At 44.6% G+C, this 25478-nt stretch overlaps 1 protein-coding gene across 3 annotated transcripts; it reads right to left on the bottom strand.

Annotated features, from left to right (window-relative positions):
• Nucleotides 1-16793: 16793 nt before the first annotated feature.
• On the bottom strand, nt 16794-24299 carry KCNJ8 (potassium inwardly rectifying channel subfamily J member 8). Of its 3 annotated transcripts, XM_050324326.1 has the most exons (4): nt 24280-24299; nt 23877-24020; nt 23188-23638; nt 16794-19628 (listed from the first exon to the last, which is right to left on the bottom strand). In XM_050324326.1, the coding sequence occupies exons 3-4, from the start codon at nt 23550-23552 to the stop codon at nt 18728-18730; spliced, it is 1266 nt and encodes a 421-aa protein (XP_050180283.1). In that variant the 5' UTR covers nt 23553-23638; nt 23877-24020; nt 24280-24299; the 3' UTR covers nt 16794-18727. The 3 variants fall into 3 exon arrangements, with proteins under 3 accessions (XP_050180283.1, XP_050180281.1, XP_050180282.1); XM_050324324.1 differs by lacking the exon at nt 24280-24299 and having other exon boundaries at nt 23877-24257; XM_050324325.1 differs by lacking the exon at nt 24280-24299 and having other exon boundaries at nt 23887-24257.
• Between the last annotated feature and the right edge of the window lie 1179 nt (nt 24300-25478).

The raw sequence follows: 25478 nt of genomic DNA, 5'->3' as shown, positions 1-25478 counted from the left end.
AAGGCTGTGGAGTCTTAACCCTTTTAAGTTTAATGGGTCAGTTGAAATATACCACAAACATTCTCTCTATCAGGTTAAATGATAATTTTTTTAATGAGTCTCTCTCCTTTCCTGGGCTGTTCCACTGTAAGCTGCTCACCACTTTCTGTTCGGGAAGTGTCACTCATTTTGATCCCCTCCAATCTCTGTTTTCCTGGGGTTATGGGGCATACAAGAACTGGTCCCTTGGGGTTGGCCAGAACAGTTCCTGAGAGACCTCAGCCCTATCCATCATACCATTTGCACAGTGAGTCCTCTGGCATGGTACATCCTGGAAGAAATCATTTGTGTGTATATTATGAATTAGTTGCTGTTGACTCATTAATTGCTTTTGGAGTATTAGCTGGTGATTATCTTTGCTTTTAAAATTGTAATCCTTCCCACCTTCCTTCCTTGGTAAGTTTAACAGCCAAGTCACCTTTGAATCTACACTTGGCAACATTATCTCTTTGTTGTTTGGAAATAACTGTGCCTCCATCCTGAACAGATGTAAAGCCATGATTTCTTTTACGTTTCCCGTGTCTCCACTGTTTTTTAAACAAACTGTGGCCAAATGACTGTGCTAGTGCAGTGTTTGATAACAAAGTAGAGCCTTTTTTTCCTCTGCCAGGCATTGGAAGGGGCTGCCCAGGGAGGTGGTGGAGTCACCATTCCCTGGAGGTGTCCAAGAAACATCTAGACGTGCTCTGGGCTGGGTGACAAGGTGGGCATGGGTCACAGGGTTGAACCTGGTGACCTTGGAGGTCTTTTCCAACCTAAATGGTTCTGTGATTCTTCCTCATGCTGTTGGATACTTCCAGAACAACTCAGGTGAAAAATCCTTTCCTTTTATTTCTGTTTGAATCAGATCAAGCCCCTCTTACCAACTGATTTAATACCTCTAGCACCAGGGATGTGAGTAGCCCCAGAAGATAGCACAGATTTGGGTTAATCAGTCTTAGGGCAGGTGCTAGGAAACTGCTTAATCCTCAACCAGATTCTTCCCTATGTAACCCAATTTTTATATGTTCACTGGTTTCCATCTAAGACAAATGACCAGCGGACCTGGTGTAGAAAGACAAGTCATCCAAACAACAGACTGGAGAAGTGCTGCATTTAATCTGCTCCTGTAAGGCAAAGTTCTGCATTATTTCAATAAAGAACATGAAAAGGATCAGAATATTTATTTCATTGATGTTTTGATGACACACTGAACAGAGGCAAATTTTTGGCTTGCTCGCTCCAGCCAGTGGCTTTGGAGTGCAGACAATCAGAGCTATTGTACACAGCAAAACCCATCAAAAACTTGAAGCTTTAGCGGTGCAACAGAAAGGGAAATGAGGCAAGAATCTGAGGTTATAGAGTTCAAGTCTAAATACCCCTAAATACAGGAAGGCTCTATTGCTGTGGTATTTATGTACCTTGATTTAAAAGCCTCAGTCTGACCATGAGCTACCACGAATATGAACTCTGGGACTCAGACCCAACCTTATAACTGGCTTGTTTATGGTCAGTGGCTCCAGCTTTAATTTGCTGAAATAAGGACTCTTGGCTGGGGCCTTTATCTCTTTTGTCTTGCCCTTGCTCTCCCCTTTCTCCTTCTGCTTCCCCTCGTTTCCTTTTCCTCTTTCCTTTTTCTTTTTACCTTTCCTTTTTCCTTTTTACCTTTCCTTTTTCCTTTTTCTTCTCCTTCTTCTATCCCCTTCTTCTTCTGTGTCCTTTACTTTCTCCTTTTTCTTTTTCTTTCAGATGTAACTTTTTCTTTTTTTAACCAGATCAGCACTTCGTAGAATCACAGAATCTTTTTTGGGTTTGAGCTGAAAGGGACCTTAAAGTTCATCCAGTTCCAATCACCTGCCATGGGCAGGAACATCTTCCACTAGACCAGGTTGCTCAGAGTCCCATCCAACCTGGCCTGGGACACTTCCAGGATGGGACAACCACAGCTTCTCTGGGCAGGCACACACTGTGTTGTCATTGTGGGCTTTGTGAAATCCTTGCACACCCATTTATCTCACCAAGGTATGAGAAAAACAAGATTCAGCATCTGCCAGGTTAGGATTTTTCTTTCTCCCAGCCCTATTTTCTTGTTAATGGGTTAGCCTACTCCTAGATAAGTTACAAAACTCTCAGGGATCCAGCTGTTGAAATGCATGTTAGCTTAATCAAAAAACAAACAAACAGCAAAGATGTGTGGGAAAGGAACCAACCGTACTCACTGTGAACACAGCAGTGTGCAGGATGGACTTCTTTTTCCTCTAGTTCCTCTTGTGATTTAAAGTTGGGATGTCGGTTTGTTGTTTTTTTTTTTTACCCATGAACCAGAGAATAACATCTGATCTCAGTTTGACTCCTGAAATAGGTCACTGTCTGGTTGGGGAGCAGAGATACGCAGAGATGATGTGTCTGCTTGGAGATCGGTTTCTTGTGGCTAAAGGAGAGCAGATAGGAAAGCATAAATCAAATTAAATACCCTTGTCCCTACTGTGGTTGAAATGGGCTCCTGTGGTATCCAGGGACAGCAGAGGGTTTGGAAAGAAAGGTTGCATTGTGGTAGTATTTTTTCCCTTTGTGGGTTGCTCAGAATCTCACATGGGAAGACGAGGAACAGCTCTGAGCACAGACTAATTGGGATGAATCAGTGTTTCTAATTCCACACAGGACAGTCTCTGTGAGAACCAGAGAGGTTTGCATCAAAACACGGAGTGCTGGTTAGGAAACACTGGTGGTTGTTTCAAGGGGAATGAGAGTAAATAACACACACAAACAGACCAAGCCTGGGCTCTCACTGAAGAGAACAACATTAGAATTACCTGATCTCCTGCTCTTTCTGTTTTATAACCTAGAATACCTTGAGGGATGAAGCAGAGAGTGAAGATTGCAGTGTGGCAGGAGTCCTTAACTTCTGATTCTGTTAAGGGAATGATGCATGGGCATAAAAATTTGCAGGCTGTGAGACGACAAGTTCAGCACCACTGTTTCTAGAAGATAAATGAGTCAAAAATTATTAAAACAAATGAGCAAATATAAAAACAGAACAAACAAACAAACAAACAAATTGGACACACACAATCCTGATGGATTGCTCCCACAAGAGCTGGCCAATGCCATTGTGAGGCCACTCTGAATTATTTTTGAAAAGCTGTGGCAATGAGCAGAGGTTCCTGAGGACTGGAAGAGCAAATGTTACCTCAGTTTTCAAGAAGGGCAGTTCCTCTGGGGAACTACAGGCCAACCAGCCTCACCTTAATCCCTGAGAAGGTGAGGGAGCAATTAATCCTGAAAATTATTTGCAGACATAAAAAGGAAAAGAAGGTGATTAGGAATAGTCAGGCACAGATTGGCAAAGGGGAAACCTCATGTGATGAGATGACCAGCTTGGTAGAAAAGGGAAAATCGGTGGCTACTCTTTAGCTTTACTTCAAGAAAGCATTTGAGAGTGTCCCCAACATCTTGGGGCCCAGTCACTAGTGGTGTGCTCCAGGAATTGCTGTCAGGGTCAATAGTTTGATTTCTTTCTTATATTTGTATTAGAAATAATAAATTATCATAAATCCTGGTTTACTTTCAGCTGCAATAGTCCCCATAGAAGATTCAGTGGATCACAGACTGAATGAATATACTCTATCCAACGAAATCCATATTGCAGGTGTTATTACACCACAGATGAAGATTTCTCCTCAACCTTGAAAAGCAGAGGGATTTCTTTTTATATTTTCATGGACCAGAGAGGGTTCTATGTACTTCAACTGTTTTGTTCCTTCTTAACTGCTCTAAAAAAGAAATCTTGGTGAAGTTGAAGCAAAAAAAAAAATGTAAAGAAAATGACTGTAAAACAACACTGTGGGATTTTTCTTCTGTCAGTGTAAACTCACAGGAGAAGAAAACAATTTTCACTAATTGTCCTTGCAGTAAACCCAGCCTAAGCTGCAGTAATCAGACTGATATTTTATATCTATCCTACCATGAGAAACAATACTAAAAAGTGTTGAATTGCAGTGTGGTTTGCTTGGTTTTTTAGCAGTAATCTCAGTTCTTTTGTAGGTTCTCCAATTCTGGGGGGATCGTAGTCCGGATGCTTAGGGAAAAATAGGAAGTGAGGCAAATGGAGAGTAGAGGTGAACCCACAGTTTTGTGTTTGTGGGAATGCCTGCCTGGCCTTCTGAAGTCAGAGACAGCTGGAAACCTCCTGCAGCACCACAAGGATTTAGGAGAACTCAGACTTCAGTCAGGCACTCACTCACGGATCTGTGGTGCTCTGACAGCTCTAGCATTTTCCTTGCAAAACTGTGAAGGGGAGATGCCTCATTACCCTGAGTGTTCTGTGGCTTCAATCCTGTGCCTGAGGATTAAGGAGGCTTCTTTCAGTCCTAGCTAGAAAAAATAGGGATTTTTTTTTTCCTGGTTCCTGCTGCATCAGTGAGTACCCTGTCACACCTAAACATGAGAGAGCTGTTTTGATGGTTGGAAAAAACAATAATCCTTGCTGGGTGTCTCTGAGAAGGCTCTGAGGGCAGGTAACTAGCCAAAAAAAAAAAAAAAAAGAAAAAAAATGTAGACAGAAAAAGATCCGTTATCATGCAGATAGGTGAGCAGGTGCTGGTCTGACTGTTCCGTGTCTGCTGGAGGAGGAAGCAGCTGAGATGCAGAAGGTGGCTGAGAGCTGGACCAGATGCACAGTGAGCCTGCAGCTGTGCAAACAACACCTACCTGTGTCCACTGCCTTTCAGGAGCACAGCCTGCACAGACACACAAACCCTTTGACTCACAGCTCCAGGCCAGCCAGGACGTGGTTCTGTTTGCGTTTGGTGTCAGCAGAGGATCCGTGGGCTTAGACCCATCTGCAGGATCTGAAGGTCTAGGCCCTTGTAAATAAAAACTGAATCCGCTCCTGGGATGGTTTTGTGTAGCTCTTTCTGGCTTTCCATCTTAAAACAGGCTATGAATTCTGTGCTAAGAAGCTCCACGGTGTAGGTGATGCAGCTGAAGCCGACAGTCTCTGCCTGACAGGGACAGGCGTTTTTCCGTACCTGCATCAGAAAGCGGCACGAACTTCAGAAGTGCAGCTCTTGCCTGACCCTTTCCTGGCACCACTTGTGTGAATCCCACTGCCAAGGGATTGTTTGCCTGCGTGACAGAGCAGCCATCTGCCCAGCCCTGCGCTGGTGCAAATCCCGAATAATTCCGGTGACTTCAGCAGAGTCACTCAGGAGAGACACACGGAGTTGAGGTCAGGAACTGTTCCGCTTAATTAAATAAATAAAGGTTAAGTATCCTGCAAGATCCATTTTCCAGTGGCCTTAACCTTGTCTTTGCTGGCGACCTCCTTATTTATTTATTTACTTATTTTCCAACCGAGCTTTTCATGGCCATTGACATAAATTTTCCAGCTTATTAATACGGAACATCTGTGGTCCCTATGCAGTGTCCTCTATAGGTCATGGGAAAGCTTTATCTTACTAATGAGCTCCATTCCTCTATATATTCAAGCCCAATTGACGGGGCCAAGTGTGTTTATAAATAAATATTGTCTTGTAATGACCATTTCCATATGTCCCAGAGGAATAGAGATTTCGTCCTTTGGAGCTGGCCAGCTGCCTCCTTTGTAACAGTGAGAACAGTTTTCCCCTGTCTTGGGTAACGTTTGATTTATGTGGAAATGAACTCCCCAAGGTGACAGGCCAGCCATGCTCAAGAATTCGCTGCTCCCAACTAGCCTTAAAAGTCAGGGAAGTTTCTTCCTCCACCCACCCACCATTTTTCTCTTCATCAAACAGAATGATGGTTGTGTTTACTGAATATCTCTATTTGTCCCTGACGAGCTCTATCTGTCCCCTAACAGGGATAAAAGCATGAGGAAGGCGAGTGAGTTTCGTACCTTGCCCTGATGTAGGACATTGCTAAGTTATGGAACAATACGTTTGCTGGGAAATTCAGAGCGTGGATTGCAAAAATATCTGGTGAAGGGTTGGCTCTTATTACTGATGAGTGTAACAAGAAATATGCTGCAATATGCCTTGCCTTCTGCAGGAGGCATGATCCAACAGTTCCTTATCACTGAAGGATGACTTACTGTCCCAGTGGCTTATTTCTTAATACTGTTCTGCCAGAGAGAACATGTTGCATTTCTCCCACGAGTCTTCATCTGTTCTGAATCCTCTTCCATCCAGGCAGTGGTGCAGAGGAGGTCAGAATCCATCTTTTAAAGGCTTTCAGAAGAAGCCCATTGCAGTTTTTAGCAGATCAACATACAGGACTGATGTGGCATCTCTGTTAATCTTCACTGCTTAAACTGTTCCTTGAGCTACACGCACACGTGTGTTTATGTAGATATATACACACAGACTAAAGAATGTTTATTCTAATTTTCCACTCTCACAAAGCTTTGGACTGTGTGGAAAGGAGTGAATGCCCATAGATTTCTATGCTTTGTGGGTTTCTTGTTAAGCCAGTCTGATAAACAGCCTCCAGGTTTGGCCAACAATGAGAATTGATTCCTATGGCTGTATTTTCATCCTATAGTCTGTCAGAAATAGTTTGGCTGCTTCATTTGCTGACATAAACATATTTCCAGCAAGATTTGGCATGAATCCAGTGCAAGATGACATGAAGAGAAAGACTAATGTAAAGTGTCTCTGTCTCAGCTTCTGTGATTCCTTGATTTCAGAGAGAAATATAAATATGAAAAGTTTCCCAGTAGTGTCTTACCATGACATTAAAATCTGGGTTAAGTCTTTGGATTTAAAAAAAAAAAAGAAAAAAAAAAAAGCCTACCATCTTCAGTCATATTTCAGGCCACAAATATTTAAGAATGCAGGAGCTCCAGGCTGACACTGAGTTGCCCACATAAGGACAAGAAATGGAGATGATGGTCAAAAGAAAAGAGGGGATGTGCATATGTATGTGTGGGTAACCAAAACTTAAGATTAAACTGAGGAAAGAAAAGTAATTTTCCAGGACTTCACTTTATTATACAGGAAAAAAGAAAAAAAGTAATCAAATAATTATCTTTCTCCTCAGCATGGTGGGTTTTAGCTCTCAGTAAAGAAAGGCTATATCAAAATAGGACATCAGTTTTGGGTGTCTTGGTGTTTCTCCATTTTGGTGCCAAACCCAGTTTCAGCTGACGCACGAAGGGCCAGACAGAGCCTCCCTTTCCTGTACTCTGGGACATGTTCCATGGGAGAATTCAGTAGTAAACCAACTCCTGTTAATTATTACAACCTTATCACGTTTTCCAATGCCTTTCACACAGTATAGCACTGTATGTTAGAAGGGGATGTGTGAGCTGTGGCCTGGTTTTGATGCCGATGAGTCTTCGCCTTGCAATCCCGGCCCTTCTGCTTAAAATGGCAAAGACAAATCCATCCCACCAGGAAAATAACACAAAATACCGTTTGTGGGTATTTAATTTTGGGATTATGAACTAGAAAAAAAAAAAAAAGAACAAAACCAAACAAAACAACCAAAAGCAGCCAAAGCAGCTGAATTGATCTATCACTGCTGGGATCTGCTGGGGTTTTGTTTGTTATGTAAACTGCGTGACGGCCTCGCTTCCTGACGGTGGGAAAAATCTCCTGAGAAGAAACGTGTCTTTCGCTTCCTCTGGGAATGCTCAGTACCCTGGAGATTCTTCTTGCTTGACATTTCGTTTCTCAAGTGACTACTGGACCTTTGCTCAGAGGAGATAAGTAATTTTTCTTTCCCTGACTACAAGCAGTACATGCAGTTATGTAATTTGAGGGCTCTCATGCTTAAGGCTAAACTGGTTTATGGCAGTGGATATACAGGGGGTTGTCCTCCCAGGGCCTTACTGTGCAAGACTGATCTGGGCTGGCTATATTTTGGTGGCAGGTAACATGGCAAGCTCAGGAAACCCCAGCTCATTTACTGGGCCACTGTCCATCCCTGCTCTCACACCTTGTCCCACAAGGAATTTGGGGGCCAGAGCCAACAGACTGTGCAAAACAGGGCATAAGGTGCCAGTGGTAATTTGGACCTGCTGTAATTATGATGCATTTAATATGTCGTTGAACCAGCAACAAACTCTCCTCTGTTTATAAAATGAAAGCAGATATTTGTTCTATCTTCTGGAAATGCAGCATAGTTCGTGTGAAAAATGGTTGTAAAATATGTTGGGGTTGCCTCTGGAAAACCTGAAGTCCTCCACAGAACTCCAGGTTCAGATTACGTTCAGATCATGTCAGAACAAACAGCAAAATTTAACTAAACTGAACCTCTTTTTTCTACCTGATAGTGCTTTCAGATATGAGCTGGTTGCATTCACAGCATTTGGAAGGTTCAGAGGAAAGACAGGTCTAATGGTTGATCCAAACAGCCAATCTAAATTTATTTTCATCATACAGTTTTCACATCTGGCGTCCCAAACAGCACCAGTCTACTCTGCGGTGTCTGGAGTTCTGTCTCTACACAAAAGAAGAAAATTCTTTCAAAATCATGAGGTATAAAACAGGGAAACCCAAATCCTACTCTCTCACTAGATTACTGACATATCTTTTTTCATTATTCCTTGAGGTCCTGTTGCTACATAACCCTCCTTTTTATTTTCATCAGAAAACTGTGAAACAGAAGCACCTTGCTGCCACATGGAAAGAAAGATGTCAGGACCTTCCTACCATTTCCTTTGTGTTGAAATGGCTAAACAGAGATGCTGCTGGTTGTAAGTTTAGAATTAAGAAGATCCCTGGGACTGGAAGGCACACACCCACGCTGCTTGGGAAGGGCTGCTTCAGGATTAGGAAAACTCCCCCGCTAGACAGATTTGTGCTCTGGAGATCCTGATACTTTTCCCTTGGAGTGCTCTTCCTGCCCGGACTCTTCAGTTTATATTTAACTGCAGAGGCTTCCTTGAGAATGCTTCTGATCTGGAGGGGACTTAAAACGAGTGTACAGAGATTGCTGAACTCTTCAGGATTTCAGAGCTGCTAAGGTGTTTCATGGAATTCACAGACTGGTTTGGGTAGGGAGGGACCTTAAAGACCATGCAGTTCCAACCCCCTGCCATGGGCCTGGACTCCTTCCACTTGACCAGGTTGCTTGGATTCCCATACAGCCTGCCTATATGTGTGGATAACAGTATTCCCAGTGTTCTAATTATGTTATACTTATTCATATTAGCAGCCAGTACTCTATAATTCACACTGTATTAGGTACCTATGTCTTAGCACGTCATTCCAAGCACAGTAACTGGAATCCAGCACTCACAGATTCCCCTTTCAGAAGTCTTTGATCTGAAATAAACCACGAAGAAAGTTTATTTGTTCTACCAGAAGGAATAGTAAGAAATGTTTTTAAAACTGAACAGCTGGCATTCACTTCTGCTTCCCTTGAAAGCCAGCCATGCCTTGACTTCTTCAGTGCATCCACAGTGAGTCTGGTTCCCTGGAGGAGCTATCTTCTCCTCCCTCGGATGATGTGTTCCTACAAGCCTCCCATCTCCAATATCTCTGGTCTGCTCCTTGCTCTGTCATTGTCTCCTTACAACACTCCCTGTGTGCTGAAGGTGGCCTGGCCTACCATTCTTGTTTTTCCTCTTTTTTGCCCAGCAGCCCTTTGTTGAGCTGATTCACTGCAGTGGCCCAGCCAACACCGTAGGAACTGTTCCAGCGTTCACTATCCAGAGAGAATCCAGGTTGTCCATGCTCAGTCAGAGGACGCAGGGGACCATTCCTGCTCAGAGTGGGTGTGCAAGACCCTCACATGCAACAATCATCATGAAGAAAAGCAAAGCCCATGGAAGGGAAGCAGGAATCTGCTTTGCCTTTGACAGTCCTTTGAACTGTGCTCTGGCAGCTCCGAGCAAGCCTTTCCCCGGGGGGAAATCAGGCACATGTGCTTTTGAGAGCAAGATCCAGGGCTGATCCTTGCTGCTGCTGCTGTGAAGTTCACATGGCCACGGCATTCGACCCAGCTGGAAGAGAGCCCCTGCCTGATGTGACAGGGCAGCACGTAGCTGTGTGGTCGTGCTGAATTCAGGGACTTAAATGCATGTCCATCACGGTGTGTGCCTTTAAAAACCCAGAGCTCTGAATGAAACCATTTTGTAATGAGCATTTCATCCCTTGGAAGGTACATTTTTGCCCTCTTCTGTGTGTGTGCACCATGGCTGATGCTGTTGGGCAGATGGGTCTGTGTGTATGGCAGTTTTACTGAGCTGAAATGCCACAGCCTCTTGGTGATTTCATGCCCCACCTTATTATGGGCAAGCTTTTCAAAGGGAGGTCTGAAATCTGTTTCTACTAAGAAACTAATCCCCTTTCCCCTCAAAAAAAAAAAAGTTCAGGAACAAGACATCAATAATTTTTCCACGTGTATTTGCACGTGCCCACTTGTACCTGCCCACATTTTTTCCATTGCAGTTTATTTCCCTCGTGTCAGGCTCCAAATGACATCCCTGAAGTACCTGTGTAAAATGGCACAGCCTTTCTCCAGCCTTTCTCCAGCCCTGCATATACCCATGTCAGTCAAGCTGAAAACTTCAAAACTGGACAATGGTCCTGTGAAACTCCCTGAGACACTTGACAGAAATCTAAACCAACACGTTGCAAAGAGTCCCAAACAAAAATCGGCCTCCAAACCAGTGCTTCTCCTGTGACATCATGTCACATTAATAACTGCTAGGCTGACCTAATAAGGATGAAAATTCCCACTTCACAGCCTGTTCTCCCAGATTAAAAAAAAAAAAAAAAAAAAAAAAAGGCATCTTCTGCTGTGTTGGACCTTTCTTAATGCCTGCCACAACAGATGGAGATGGTAGCTGGTTAGTTGAGGCCCTGGGTGGGAGAGAAGTCCATCACAGTGATGGTCTTTCACTCTTTAAAGCTCATGATGGGGTCTCCTAGACAGAAGGATTCATGATAAATATAGAATTTATATGTGTGTGTGTGTGTGTGTGTGTGGCCAAAGACTAAGCTATAAGTGGAATTTTTTAGCTGGAAAACCAAAGTAAAAATAACCTGGAGAATCCCTGTTGTGGAATCTGGCAGTGCAAACACTTGACTCTTCATATAGATGTATGTATTTGTATTTATATTTATATTTATATTTATATTTATATTTATATTTATATTTATATTTATATTTATATTTATATTTATATTTATATTTATATTTATATTTATATTTATATTTATATTTATATTTATATTTATGTAAAAACCCAGTTGAACAAACTTTCCTCCTTTGATTACATAATGTACCCAAGAAGAATTTAAATTTAAGGTGTTTACTGATGGATTAATGCTCCTGTGCTTGAAGTGGAATAGGAAAGAATGTATTCACACACACTGATGTATGATGTTGGAAAACCAGGAGTTATCACCAGTTGCTTGCTGAGTGATGAGCAGTGAGGTGCAAACCCTGGGGAAGGGGTGGCTACCTACTTAAAATGATATTTCAGTTTTGTGGACACAAATAGCAGCCTCCTGGTGAGTGAGTGTTCAGATATTGACATCTGAAATGAGAAAGATAATGGTTGACTTAGTTTAAATGCTGAATTATTGTACTTGTAGATGTCTGTGTATGGTTTCACTCTGAACATATCCATCAGTAAAGTTTCTGGCACCTCTGCTTTGAAGACTGTTCCACCTAGCATTCAGTACAAGGACAAGAAATCTTCATTTTAACCATCTGAACTTCTAATTTCTCTGGTTTCAGGCCTCTTCTCTAGTGATTGATCTGACTGGAGTGCATTAGCCCTGGACATTCTCCAGCTCCCTCTGGAAGTAAAGTACAGCGTTGCCCTTTGCATTGTAAATGCAGGATTTTCCATTACTTATAAACAGAAGTGGTTTTAAACTATTGTGAGGAAATATTTCAGGGGGCTGTGTATGATCTGGGTTGTACTGTTTCCAAGTTTAACTAAACAGGGGTGAAACATTTATTAGGACTGAAGCAAGGGAAAAAAACCAAAATACAGAATATGGCCCAGTTTGCCTGGCATCAGTGGCTCCACTGGATTTCTTTTTTTTAAATCCCTGAAAAAGGACACACTGGAAAGCTTGGCCTCAGTCACACAGTCTACTACAAACCTTCACAGAAACATGATTGAATATCACAAACCATTTTGTTGTAGTTGATCAAATCACAAACTTGCTCTCTGCTCACTGAGTGTTGCTTTTCATCTTTAACCAGAGTATCTGAATGGATATCTGAACAGATTATTGTCCCTTAAGGAAAACACCCACCACTGATAACATGCTTAATACCAATATAAACTCATGTTAAAGACACTCATGTCTTCAAAATTAGGTTTAATTTAATATTTCAAGAAGAACATTCAGACTTGTGTTCCATTTTACTTTTCACATGGATTTACGGACAGTACAAAGAGAGAGAGCTTCAGTTCAGAAATTGTATTACTCTCTTAATTGAACACAAAATATTTAAAGAATGCAATGGGATTTTGTATATGGAAAAAATAGTCACATCACAAACAATTTAAGCTGATCAGCCAGGAATAGTATCTGTTTATAGTGTGATTTAAAGCACTAGCTAAGGCCGAGCAGGCAACATTTATTAGCATTTGATGTGTTTTTGAAAAGCTGTGAGATGAAAAGCTGACCACCCAAGGGGCTCACAATTGTCACTTGCCCTCACCCAAACTCAGCAGAGTTTCTCTCACGGGGTGTTGCAACCCTTCAGTTTTTCTCCATGTCCTGACCTTGACTGAATCCAAAAACCATGACAGTCAGTAGGATCAGCCCCTTTTTGGACAGACCAGCCCAGATCACCCACAATCAAAGACCCAACATCAAAAAACACGCCCTGAGGGATAACGAGGCCAGGCCACGGAAGGATGCAATTAATTTTCATGGCTATTGAGGTTACAAAAAGACAAAAAGGCACTTGAGGAAAGCAGTGATGTTCCCTGGATGAGGAAGACACCGAGCCCCAAACTGCAACAGCCCTCTGCAGTCACTCCAGTGCCAGCCCTCCCTTCAGTGGTCTCTGCAGCAGACCTCAGACCATGAAACCAAGGAACATAACTTCCCTTTGGCCCCCACAGAAGCTGACTTTCTCATCCTTGCTACAAAGCCAAAGTTTCACAATAGAAAGCCAAGTAAACTCCTGTAATGATAAGATACCCTGATTTTAAGAAATTATCCCCAGGGACATTTGTCAATACTGTTTGAAGAAGCCACAGTTAGCACTGAAATGCATTTGTCAAAATAAACCAGCAATTTGGGTATGCCTAACTCTGCTGGGGCTTTTTTTCCCCTCTCCTGTTTGTTTGTTTCCTCAGTGGGAGATTAATTTAAGACTCAGAGGAAGGCTTTCCCTCGACCAAAACTCATCAGCTCTCCCTATCCATAAATTTGGAGGGCAACAGGGACCATTACATCATCCCATAACATCCTGCACAGCTATTTCTACCCTGGGCCCAGGAAAGTGTGTTGAGATTAACACATATCCTCCAGAAAATTCCAGCATGTTTGTGTGTAGGAGTAATGTCTCCAGATGGATCAACGCTTCTTTGGATTAAAAAAAAAAAAAGTGCTAAACCTTTGTTAGAGGTGAAGAGAGTATCCATCACTCTTTTGTTTGTCCCTTCAAATTTTATCACCTAAATGTTAAAATAATTGGTAAAAATAACCAAAGTATGGACAATACTTTCCCTGAATGCGTATTTTTTGTCTTTCTTACATTGTACCATGTCCTGATGATCCCAGAATATTCCCTTCACTGATGGCCAATAACTCAGCAGTGTTCTGAGAGACCTCAGCCAGAAACCCACTAAATACTTAGTATTTTAAAATATTTCTTTTAATCCAAGCTCTTTGGTGATGTGTCCTGACTGTGAGTGCCTCAATCTCTGTGGCTGTTTCTGTTGGACTGGTCTTGTCTCTGCAGGCTTAATCTCTCTTCACTGTCCAAAAAGGGAATCTGGGAGCATATTTTATCTTTACTGTCCAGTTATCACATGAGAAATCTTTTTTTTTTTAAGTTCAAAGAACCCTTAAGGGAAAAGTAGGAAACATGATTCAGGGAGATAGGGCTGAGAAGCATTATTAATATGCTAGGGGTATTAGAAACTCTTGTCTATCAGCTTAGATTAGTCTGGATATGATGTAAACACAAATACACAGGGAAAAGTATTTTAATGTAAAGCATTTGGGATTGAAAAAGTTAACTCTCACCTGACTACACAAGCAACCCAAACCAGGAAATCTGGGCTGGAGAGATGGGAATTTGCAGCCTCATTTTGCGTTCAGGAGTTTAGTATCAAGAGTTTAGTAGGGCACGATTTATCGCTTGACGATGCCTTCCAAACCACCACCAGTGTTGTGAAATTACCAGGATCCACAGAGAACATTTGTCAAAATAAGGACAGCTTTGTTCCATTCATCACACAATACCTAGTGTTTTGGGGTTTTTTCTTCTGGTCTCAGACTAACTACTTTTGCAGCTTGCAGCCATTAACATTTGCTAACAGTGATCACTGGAGTGGTTGGAAACTGGCTTGACAAAACACCCTCAATCTCTGGTTTGTGAAGGAGGAAAAGGTGTGGAGAATTAGCAATGGGGGAGGGCTTTTTTTTGCAGTCAGAAAGAATGGTTTGTCCATACTGCTTTCCAGGTGGAAAAGCCAAAGCATGATTCCTGGCTTGAACTTTCCACAGATAAGGCACGTGCTTGGTGAAATACATTCAGGGTGGCTGAGAGGCAAGTGGAGTCCTGGGCCCTTGAAATGACCCCATGGCCTGAAGTAACACTGGCTTTGGGGTAAAGGCCTATTGCATACAGGAGGTATTAACTAACTCTGAGTATGCTTCTGGCTCTCTTGCTGCCCTGAGTATCCCAAAAAGCTTGGGTTAACCCTTCTGGGGATGAGGACCAAGCAGTTGTATTGGCAGGGGCAAACTACTGTGCCTATGAAGCAACAGTCCAGGGAGGGCATTGTTTGACAAGGCTACAGTGATGCCAGGGGTAATGCAGAGGTTTTGGGTGGTTTAGTGGTTTTGGGGGTTGATATGCAGAGCAGGATTCACTGGAAGAGAGGTGCTTTGAGTGAACAGGAGTGCCATAGTTATCACAGGGTAGATGGGGTTGGAAGGGACCTTTAAAGGTCATCCAGTCCAAACCCCCAGGGTTGTCTTCAGTGAGATCAGGTTGCTCAGAACCTCCTCCAGCCTGACCTTGAATGTTTCCAGGGATGGGGCATCCACCCCCTCTCAGGGCAGCCTGTGCTAACAGGACACCAGTGGCTGTCTGGGCAGCTCTTGGGACCAGACAGGAGGTCCCAGGGCTCCCAAAACACATTCAGTTATTGCTCATTGGATCATGATCCCACTTCCATTAAACTTTTAATTGTTAGGTGCCTATCATGCTTGTATCTCAGCAGCCCTTGGGCTTGAAGAGCAACCTGCTGCAGAGACCTGATGTCCCCACCTTTCTCAGGGTGCACCCTGTTGAGGCCCTGCTTCTGTCCCTGGCTCACACAAAATGTTTCAAAAGAGAGCACAAGAAATCCTGAAGGTGACAGCCATGGAATGACCTGCCAACAGGAAAAAGTTTCCTCCAAATCCTATTACTCAGAGGTTGGCTGAGACCCTGGAGCATTAATCTTGATATCCCCTGTAAGCACTGTCTGTGTTTGTTTGCTCTCTGCATCCCCAAAACGTTAACTCTGAATCTTCTGGGCATCCAAAAAGAGGACAAAGGGTCTCACTGCCATTTTTATTGTGTGAAACAGAGAAGTTCTTTAAGTCAAAGCTAGAAAGAAAAAAATAAACTGCAGTCTCAAACATTATACCTGTCCTGGAAGGACTTTGCAATTACTTTTCGATGCTTAGAAAATGCTCTTCAGTGGCATCTCCCTGGTAGGCTGTTCAAAGGGCCAAAGCAAATTAAACACACAGAATAAGCAATGTCAAGTGATGCAGTTCCAGTTACATCACACTGCAGGGGGATGGGAATGGTAGAGACACAAATAAGTGTGAAGGGATCATGCTTATATTATATGCTATTGCTAATAATTTCCTAAATTATTATCAATGAGAGAGACAGATGGTTAAATGTCGATAAGAACTGTGAGCAGCATTTGTTTGAAATCTCAACTTCCATTCTTAACTTGGCAGTTTATGTTAAACACAGAAAACTTCAAATTTAAAATAGAGCTCCTTTCTGATAAAGTTGCCAGGGAGAATAAATAATTAAACATACTGAGCTGAGGTCCTGCCAGCTCATCCCCTCTCAGCAGGCACAATATTGCAAAGCTGTGTCTGAAACGTGTCCTTGCAGTGAGGAATTCAGCTCTCAGGCCCAAAACCTCTTCCCTACTCCACAGCTGGCTGCTTCTACCACTGGCCTCTTCCAGGCCTGCAAAACTTGCTCAAAAAATGGGGATTTGCAATAAAGGATTTTCTGCATAGAGCAGGAGCACAGCACATGTGAACATGACACTTATGACACTTGTGTATCTGATCAACATCCTGGCACAGGATTGGAGTGTCTTAGTGGTGTCTCAAAATACCAATATCCCTATAACAGTCTGACAAGAAACAGTTAGGTGTGAAGTAGAGAGGTGAAAACGAAATGGAGAATGTACTTAAGAGGAAAATGAGAAAATGGTTGTGGGTAAAAAAACCCAATTCATCTGAAATACTGACAGAATATTGAGATAATATATAATTGTTACTCAAAAGGACTGTGGAAAAGGCTGGAGTATGAGGACTAAGAGTAGAGAGAAATGAATGGAGAATACAAAGGAAAAGAGGAAAGAAATAGGGAAAAATCAGAGACGGAAGAAATCATAATTGTCACCTTTTTTTATTATTATTATTTTGTAGAAAATCTGCTTTTGTACAGCATCTGACTTAGCCATGTATCAAACAGACAACCTCAAAGAAATTCACAGCCCTGGAAACGGAGGCCAGAGACAAATTGCGTATGCTTTGCTCTGACTCTTCTTGGAAGCTGCAGATGTTCATTGTTTGGACACAAAACGGGCAGATTAATATCTCCAGATGTTCACCATCCATTCTTCCAGAACATTAGTGGGCAGGCCAGGGAATGGATGCTTTTAGCAGAAACTTCAGTTTACGCTACTGCTTCAGACAGAAGTAATTTGTCAGAGCTGATGTTCTGGAGAGCACCTGCTCCAAAAGCAGGGAGTCTACACAGAGCAATGTCCTTCCCTGCCACCACCCAACCCTATATGGAGCCTAAAAACCATCCAGGCAACTGCTGATGAACCGGCTTCCAAAGAGAACGAGAATCCAGCATTGCTTCTGACTATTTTACCTGACAGGAATAAGCAAATATTTAAAATTGCAGGAGTTTTTAAATGGCTGAGTGGCTCGGACAGTCAATACAAGGACAGAACTTCTCTTGAGCCAAAGACATAACACTATTTTTTAGAGAAATTTAAATGTGAATTTGTCCATAATTATGCTTCTTATTCACAGAGGAAAAAAAGCAGGTATCAATTTAACATTACCAAATGTGATACAACTAATTGTCATATATTTATGTATTCTTGGAGAAAAACATGTGATGACATTTTTGGTAACAAATGCCCATTTTAATTTGAAGAGCAAAGCGTTTTACCACCAATTCCCAATGCCAGGTTATATAAGAACACAAGTGAGATGCTGCTGGAAAAACAAAAAAGAAAAAAAGTAATTCATCAGCAGCAGCACCCAAGTCCCCCTGAAAATTATTCAGATAGTTTTGAAAATACTTTCTCTAATATTATTGGCATGGTTCCCTCACATTCCCATTCATGAATTCCCACTGGCAAAACTGCAACCTTCTGCTGGAGCAAACAGACTCAATCCTGTGAAAAATACCGTAAGTGAAGGAAGTACATGGGTTGTCTTCCATCTATAAGAGGAAACAAAACAGGATTTGGTCTTCCACTGACACGAAGAGGATGTTAGAGAGGCGTTTGATTTTTCCAGCTTGAATAATTTCAGTGAAACATGCTCAGGTGGCAGTCAGGAGGACTGGAGTTTCTCAGCTCGGGCTACAGCTACACTAAGATGTGTGTTGTCCTGCAGCCGAGTATCTCCTTGCTGTTCCATTGGTTTTCCTGCCAGTGCTGCCCCGAGTGGCACCAGTTTTCCTGTAGGATGGACAGGTCACTTCACCTGAATGGGCTCTCAAAACGCCCTTGCCACAAACCAAGGAAAAGAAAAAGCCCGGAAAACGAAGGTAAAATAGTGTCTCTCCTCTGGTGAAATCACTGAGGAATTTGGCTACTCCTTTGAAGGAATTCACACCAAAAACAAGATCGACATCCAAATATCTCGCACAGAATCCGTGGGAGCTGTTGTATGCAGAAGTTTGGTAAAAAGCACTCACTTCTGCCTGCAGGTGGGCAACCCACTGACACAGGAAAACCCCCCACCTTGTGACACCCAGCAGAAGACAAGAAAGAGACCCCTGACAGGAAAAATAGGATTAAAAAAAATTAGCGTGCCATTAAAACGGGAATAAATACACATTATATTACATGGGTGAACTGTGCTTTCTTTAGTGTACGTGCCATTTTTCTATTAATTCATACACTAAGTGCTAAAGTGGTTTCTTATGCCGTTAGGTGGTGCTTTCGGTAAGTAATGGAATAACTACTTCTTGCACGGTTCTCTTCTGCATCGTGTTCTCGTTTTCTGAAGTAAAAGGAGATTTAAGCAAAACCACCACAGGTGTCTCCTCCTCCCAAAGCCTCACGCCAAGCTGTGCATCACGTTTCCGAGGCGCTCTGGCTGCCCTCGGGCGTGATGAACTGCACTTTGGGCACGATGAGGGAGGAGTTGGTTCTCCGCATGGAGTTGCTCCTCCGGATGGAGTTGTTCCTCCTCATGGAGTTGCGCTTCCGCAGGGAGTTCTGGTGGGACAGCTCGCTCTTCTGCAGAGTCTGGATGAGGATGGAGGGCTTCTCGTCGAGCTCCCGAGCGCTGCAACGCGGCGCCGCCACCTTGACGGTGTTGCCGAACTTGGAGTAGTCGACCGCGTACACGCCTTCCTCCTCGGTGACGATGGGCACGAAGCGGTGGCCCCACAGGATCTCCTCGGCCACGTAGGAGGTCCTGGCCTGCGTCGTGATGCCCGTCGTTTCCACGACTCCTTCAAGTATCACGATGAGCTCCAGGTCCTGGAGCGCCAGGTCGGCGGCGGAGATGTCGTAGAGAGGGCTCCGCTTGTCGATGACGTGACAAATGATCAAGGGGGCCACCAGGAAAATGTTGTTGCTCTCGATGGGGTTGTCCACGGGGATGTCTACCTGGTGGATGGGTATGACCTCCCCTTCGGGGGTCGTGGTCTTCCTCACGACCTGGATTCTCACCGAGGCGCTGATGATCATGCTCTTCCTGAGGTCTCCCACTCGGAACATGAAGCAGAGTTTGCCGTTGCGGACGGCGATGACGGCCTGCCGGCTGAAAATCAAGGTCTCGGCCCGCCTGTGGGCCTGCGCTGTTTTCATGAATATGCAGCCCAGCATGACAGCGTTGATGATCAGACCCACGATGTTCTGCAGGATCAGCACTGTGATGGCCAAGGGACATTCCTCTGTCATCATCCTGCCTCCGAAACCAATGGTCACCTGGACTTCAATGGAGAAGAGGAAAGCGGAGGTGAAAGACCTGTAGGGGAAGATTGCACCAAGTTAACTCCCAGGACATGGAACACAAACTGGGAAACTGTTCACATGTAGTTTGTAGAAAGAAATTTAAGGACCTATTTGTACAGTTCTGGCATACTTAAGCCTTCTGTTAACACCAGCAAAACCACTGTGTGCTTGCTGACTCTGGTTTTGTGTGGTTGGTGTAGTATCTGATGGTGGCAGGGAAACCTCAGAGCCTGAGCCCCTAAAAGACCGTCTGTAACACAGAGTGACCCCGAGCAGCTCATGGAACACATCCTGCCCACTCTGTCAGTCAACAGCTCTGTAACACCTGAGCTTTCCACCTCCTCCATCCCATGAAGCTCTTGGTGGAGAGAGGAGGCTTTGGCAACAGTGAGCAATCAGCTGGAACACCAAGATCCTTCCACCAGCCTGTGCAGGGAAAGGAAACAGGGAAAATTGTGGTCTTTCATTCATACTACCTGAATCATGACCTGGGATTTCCTGGAGGGAAAGGGGACACTCCCAGATTCCCAAAACCCTGCTTGCCTTGTGCCTGAACCTGCGGGATCAGGCTGCAGAGAGAGGCATGGTGCCCCCCGCACATCCTGTAACCCAGGGCTTGGGTTTAGCTCACTGCCATGGCAAGACCAGCTGGAAAACTTCAGCACAGAAGTGGATTGTAGAAGTGTGAGTTAAGTTAAATTCCCTAATATTCTACGCTAGACATCAGGAAACCCTGTCCACAAACTTTCCAAAATGCATCATTTATAGCAGCCCACAATGTCATATCCCCTCTATATATCAGGGTCTTTAATTTCCTTTTACAACCAAAGATAGCCTTCAGCAAAGTCTCATGTGTCTAAAATCAGTACCTTGGGGATTATCTGGTGAACTTGCAGCATGCTGGGTCTCATATGAGCGCAGTCACCTTTTTAACACAGTGCAATCCATGAAATCTGAAGCATTGCCATGCTCAACAGGGTTTTACCTATGGAAAATATATCCTGCCCATGAAGATGGGTCTATATCATTCTTTGGGTTTGGTTTATTTTTCAATTAATCTGATTTAAAATATTTTTTCTTTTTTTTTTTTTTTCCTGATTGTATTTTCACTGGGGTCATGAGGAGACATTAAAATAGCATGGGTAGTATCAGGGATAATTTTCTATAAAATGAGAAAGTCCCTCTTTCAGAAAACCAGTCAGTCTCTGCAGAGATATCTTTAAAAGAACTCTTCTTTTTACCTTTTCTGGTTTTTAAATTTTTAACAAATTCTTTTGTATCGAGGGGGTTCTATTTTTGCAATCCACTCTTAAGAAATTGGATATGAAGGAGTTAATTAATATAAATCCATGGAATGATTACTTATGCTCGTGAATATTTATTTACATGCAGAATGAAGCTTCTGGATTAAACTTAATTCAGTTTAATTCAACTTAAGGCTCTGCAGAGTAAATATCCTGCTTTCCCTTAACAATACTCCTTCTTTTAAAAAGAAAAACAAAGTAAAGGAAATCCACTTTTTACAGTGGAAGCAACTGAAACAGCAAGCTTGTAAAGCATTTTGACCATGTGAAAAGGGAGCCAGAAACTCCAAATCACACTGTTCCCAGGTCCTTTCCCTTAGAACTGTGTAGCAGCTTTCCTTTTTGGATAATGTTTGCCTTCTGTGGCAGAGCTGTGAGACTTAGAAACTTCTGCAGTACTTGGAATAATTAAAGTGCTGTGCAAGTCCTAAGCACTGGTCAAAATTTCAAAAGCCACATTTCCCATAAATCTATAATGGCACCTACCCAAGAAAGCTCTCCTGAAATATCTGTGGGCCTAAACCTCAGGGAAGCAGGTTAAAAATTATTTGCCATTATTTTGGCATTTAATATTAAAGACAATATTAAAGATATTTCGCACCTAACAGCTATCCATCCTGACAAATGGCAGCAATCCCATTGTTACTACCTGGCTTTGACCGAAGTGGTAACCAGATTTAACAAGGCCAAGTGTTTCACTATGAGGGGGGAAGATTTTCCATGGCTTGCATATGGACACTCCATCAGCTGCTGGCTGAGCCACCCCAGGTACTGGCACGAGGGAGGGATGTGTGTTCTTTGGCTGAACCACAGAAAGTTACACCGATTCACTCACTCTGCTTTTCCACACCCCTCCTGGCTGTCCTGGCAGGAGACGTCCTGGAAAAGCTTGGCACCCTTGACACTTGACACCCTTGGCACCCAGCTCAGGCTCTGCAGGCTGACCCGTGGGGTGGGCCAAGCTGAGGGGGCTGCCAACCCACAGAGGGATATCCCCTCAGCTGACCCTGAAGAGCTGGAGGGTTGTAGCTGCTCACTAGTTCCAGCTGGACCAATCCCACAGATCCCAGAAATGCGGGGGTAACGCTCCTGCGGGCGCAAGCTGGGTCATGACATCTCATTTCAGAGGAGACTGCTTGTGGCCACACAATGGGAAAGAAATAAGGCAGCGACCCCTGCTCCAGCCCCCCCAAACCTAATGAAGGTTAGCTCAGAAAAATCCCCATTTCCTTTAGCTTGGAAAATACCCCATGTAGCAAAAAAATTGTCAAAACAAAGGGGGAATTAAACCTCTGCTCCCTCATGAGCCAGATACGATGTCCCTTCAAACTTGGTGAGATGCCTCAAAACTATGTCAGAGAAAGGAGAAAAGGGAAGTGGATTCTCTGATGTCTCAGAGGACCCTGCAGCTCCCCAGACTCTCACAGCACTGTGATGTGTAAGGGCAGCTGATCTGGGGCAGGCTGGTGGTACCAAACCAGTATTTTTCTCCCTAAAAAAAACATATTTAACAGCTGCTGAAGCAATCTTCTTGCTCACCCCACCTCCAATTAACAAACAGTCTTCTCTTCTGTGTATGAATGTGCCAGTTTATCGGTGCCTTGACAACTGTCATGAGTTTGGGGGCAGGAGGTAAAATACCCTAAGAGGTGACATTTAATCTAGTCATCCCTTAAGCTTTCACTGTCTGACACATCATGCTTACTGTGGAAACTGTTCCTCTGTCAAACCTGTGGCTTTACCAAGGTATTTTGGAGAACCCCATATTTAACTGTCCCATGACAGTCGTCTTGAAAGACATCCACTTTCAACCTAAGTGACACTCTTCCTGCTAGCCCTGCCTGGCACCCACAGCTGGTGTCCTGCCTCTGGGGCACCGCTCCGGAGTGACCACCAGGCTGGAGGTGCTCCCACTGCCGTAGACAACGTTACAATACAGATAACACATACCCACTCTTGCAGCAGGCTCTTATCTCGACAGGCAAGGTATGTTACCCACAGAGTGTGGAGACACATGAAAAGCAGCAGGTCTCCCTCTCTCTCAGATCCTGTAAGGAATCAAAGAAATCTACAGTACAGTATTTTCCAAGCCCGGCAGGCTTGCTGAATATACGCAATCTAGAGGAAAACACTGCACTTTCCAACTGTCTCAACCAAACACAACGTTTTCGTTCACGTCAACCAAAAGCTGCATTTTAGGCAACGCCAGGACAGCAGGCAGCTCTGCTACCCCCCACCAATTCCTTCACCCCACTGACCACACTCTACCTGACACACGTCACGCACGGCGTCCACTTGGTGCTGTTGGCGGTGTTCTCTGTGCTCGGGTCCATGTCGCCGTGGGCGAAAGCCACCAGCCACCACATCATGGCAAAGAGCAGCCAGCTGCACAGGAAGGACATGGTGAAGATGACCAGCGTGTGCCGCCACTTCAGGTCCACCAGGGTGGTGAAGATGTCCTGCAGGAATCGCCCCTGCTCGCGGATGTTCTTGTGCGCCAGGTTGCAGGCGCCGTTCTTGGCGATGAAGCGGGCTTTGCGCGGCCGGTCCCGGATGCGCGGCTTACGCAGGTTCTCGGCAGCGATCCGTGCCAGCACATACTCTTCAGGGATGATACTCTTCCGAGCCAACATCTTCCTGCCACCATAGTCCACTCACAGCGGGATGAGAAGTGGGAGGGGTGGTCCCTCCAGAGCGTCTCCACAGGGCTCGCTCTACCCTGCAAAGAGAGACAACCCGGTCAAATTTGCCACTTCAAGAAGAAGCCCCGGCTAGGTGCCCCCTACCAAAACCCCTTACATTAAATGCTAATTCTACAGCGCCCTCCCTCTTTCAGACCATCATTTTTTACAGGAGCAGCTGGTATCTGCTCGTAACAGAAAGGAAAGATGCCACTTGGGCGCTCCTTGCAGGAAGGGAGGCTGCCCAACAGCCTCACAAACGCGGTGTGAAAGTACCGTGACGTACAACAGGTCGGTTCCTCGGGCTGCTTCTCCAGGAGGCGGCAGTGCCCAGGTGGGTACCAGAACACGAATCACTAAGTTACTCGCATCCTTGAGGACCTGAAGAATCGGACGTCCCTGGTTTGAGCCGGGGCTAGTCTGTGGAGAGAGCGTGGAGACTCATTCCTTGCGGCCACAGCCCCGCAGCGCGCCCAGCGCCCCGCCGAGAGCCCCTGCCCCGCGCCCCGCGAGCATCGCAAGAAGGAGCCGAGCAGGAGGTGCGGGAAGCAGGGAACGGCCCTCCACGGAGCAGGCGGTCGCTCTTGCCCTTCTCAGCTCTCCCTCCCTTCCGGGATTAGGCGGGGAAGCCCTCCCTTTATTCCCAAACTTTGTCCCCAGACGGGGCGACAGCACAAACCCACGGAAAAAGCCCGGCTCCCCGGCGGGCTGGCCCGTCCCCCCGGGGGAGGGCAGGGGCTGCCTGACCCCGCACCGCCCCGCAGGGCCCCGCAGCACGGCCGGCTCTCCCCGCAGCGGGCGGGACGCGGGCGGGGCGGGGCGGGCAGCGCTCCCCGCGCTGCGCGGTGCCCGAGGAGGATGCGGAGCACGGCGCGGTTCGCGTTGGGAGCAGCCCGTGGAGCAGAGGACCGCGGTGCTCACACGGCTCGTGGGTGTAAAGAAAAAAAAAAAAAAAAAAAAAGAAAGCCAGTAAAGCCAACCCCGGCTGCGCTCCCGATGGCTGAGCCCGGCAAACCAAGGGTTGAACGGTCCTAACTCTATCTAATCTCCCCTCGAATCTGGCTGGGACGCCTTGCAAGCAGAAAGTAAAGCTGTGCTCGGGAGATCAGAGACAGAATCTCGAGACTTTCACTGCCTTTGACAAGCCTAATTACCTGTCCCTGCAAGAATAGGAAAAAAAAGACACACCTTTTCATGGGTCGAAGGTACTGCTGGGCAGAGTCAGGCCCCTCATACTGTTCAGCTGGACAGCCAGCACTGGTTTCTGTGTTTGGGGTGGGTATAGGAGAAATTATGCACTATGAAAAAAACCAAACAACACAAACAAACAAACAAAAAATACAAAACCCCCCATACAAACCGACAAAAAACAGTGAAGTCACTGACGTTTTTCTCTTTCCCACCGGTTGAGGTTTACAGCTTTGGCTCTCGTGTTTAATGGAAACTTGCATTCTTGGAAATGCCAGGGGTTTATGTTTTGGGTTTGTTTCTTTTTTCCCCTGAAGTATAAGGGTTTGTAATAGGAAGAATAAACAGTACATCGATTTTATGAAAAGTTCTAAATTTAGACTGTAATGAAGCAAAGTGCAGAGATTTCATCCTGTCAGATTGACTCCCCCATGTCCAAGGAATGTGTGTGTTTGTGTTCAGTAGGGAAGCTTCTAAACTTTTCTGTGTATCACTCAAGCAAATTACCTGCATGGCATAAAATTTACACAGAACAAACCACTTCACTCCTCTCTTTAAACTAGAGAAGAAAAGGTTTGACAGGCCTGCTGCCATCAGGAAGGTTTTTAAGTGTATTCAGGCTTGGAAAAAATGAGAAGGCGCATTTGACAGGCAGTGTAATCCTCAGCTTGAAGATATCCACCCTGCTGA

This window comes from Myiozetetes cayanensis, unplaced genomic scaffold, assembly GCF_022539395.1.
Source record: "Myiozetetes cayanensis isolate MyiCay16 unplaced genomic scaffold, myiCay2020 scf3, whole genome shotgun sequence".
Classification (NCBI taxonomy): Eukaryota; Metazoa; Chordata; class Aves; order Passeriformes; family Tyrannidae; genus Myiozetetes; species Myiozetetes cayanensis.
Note: the sequence above shows the minus strand (reverse complement) of the source record. Positions and strands in the feature narration are given on the sequence as shown.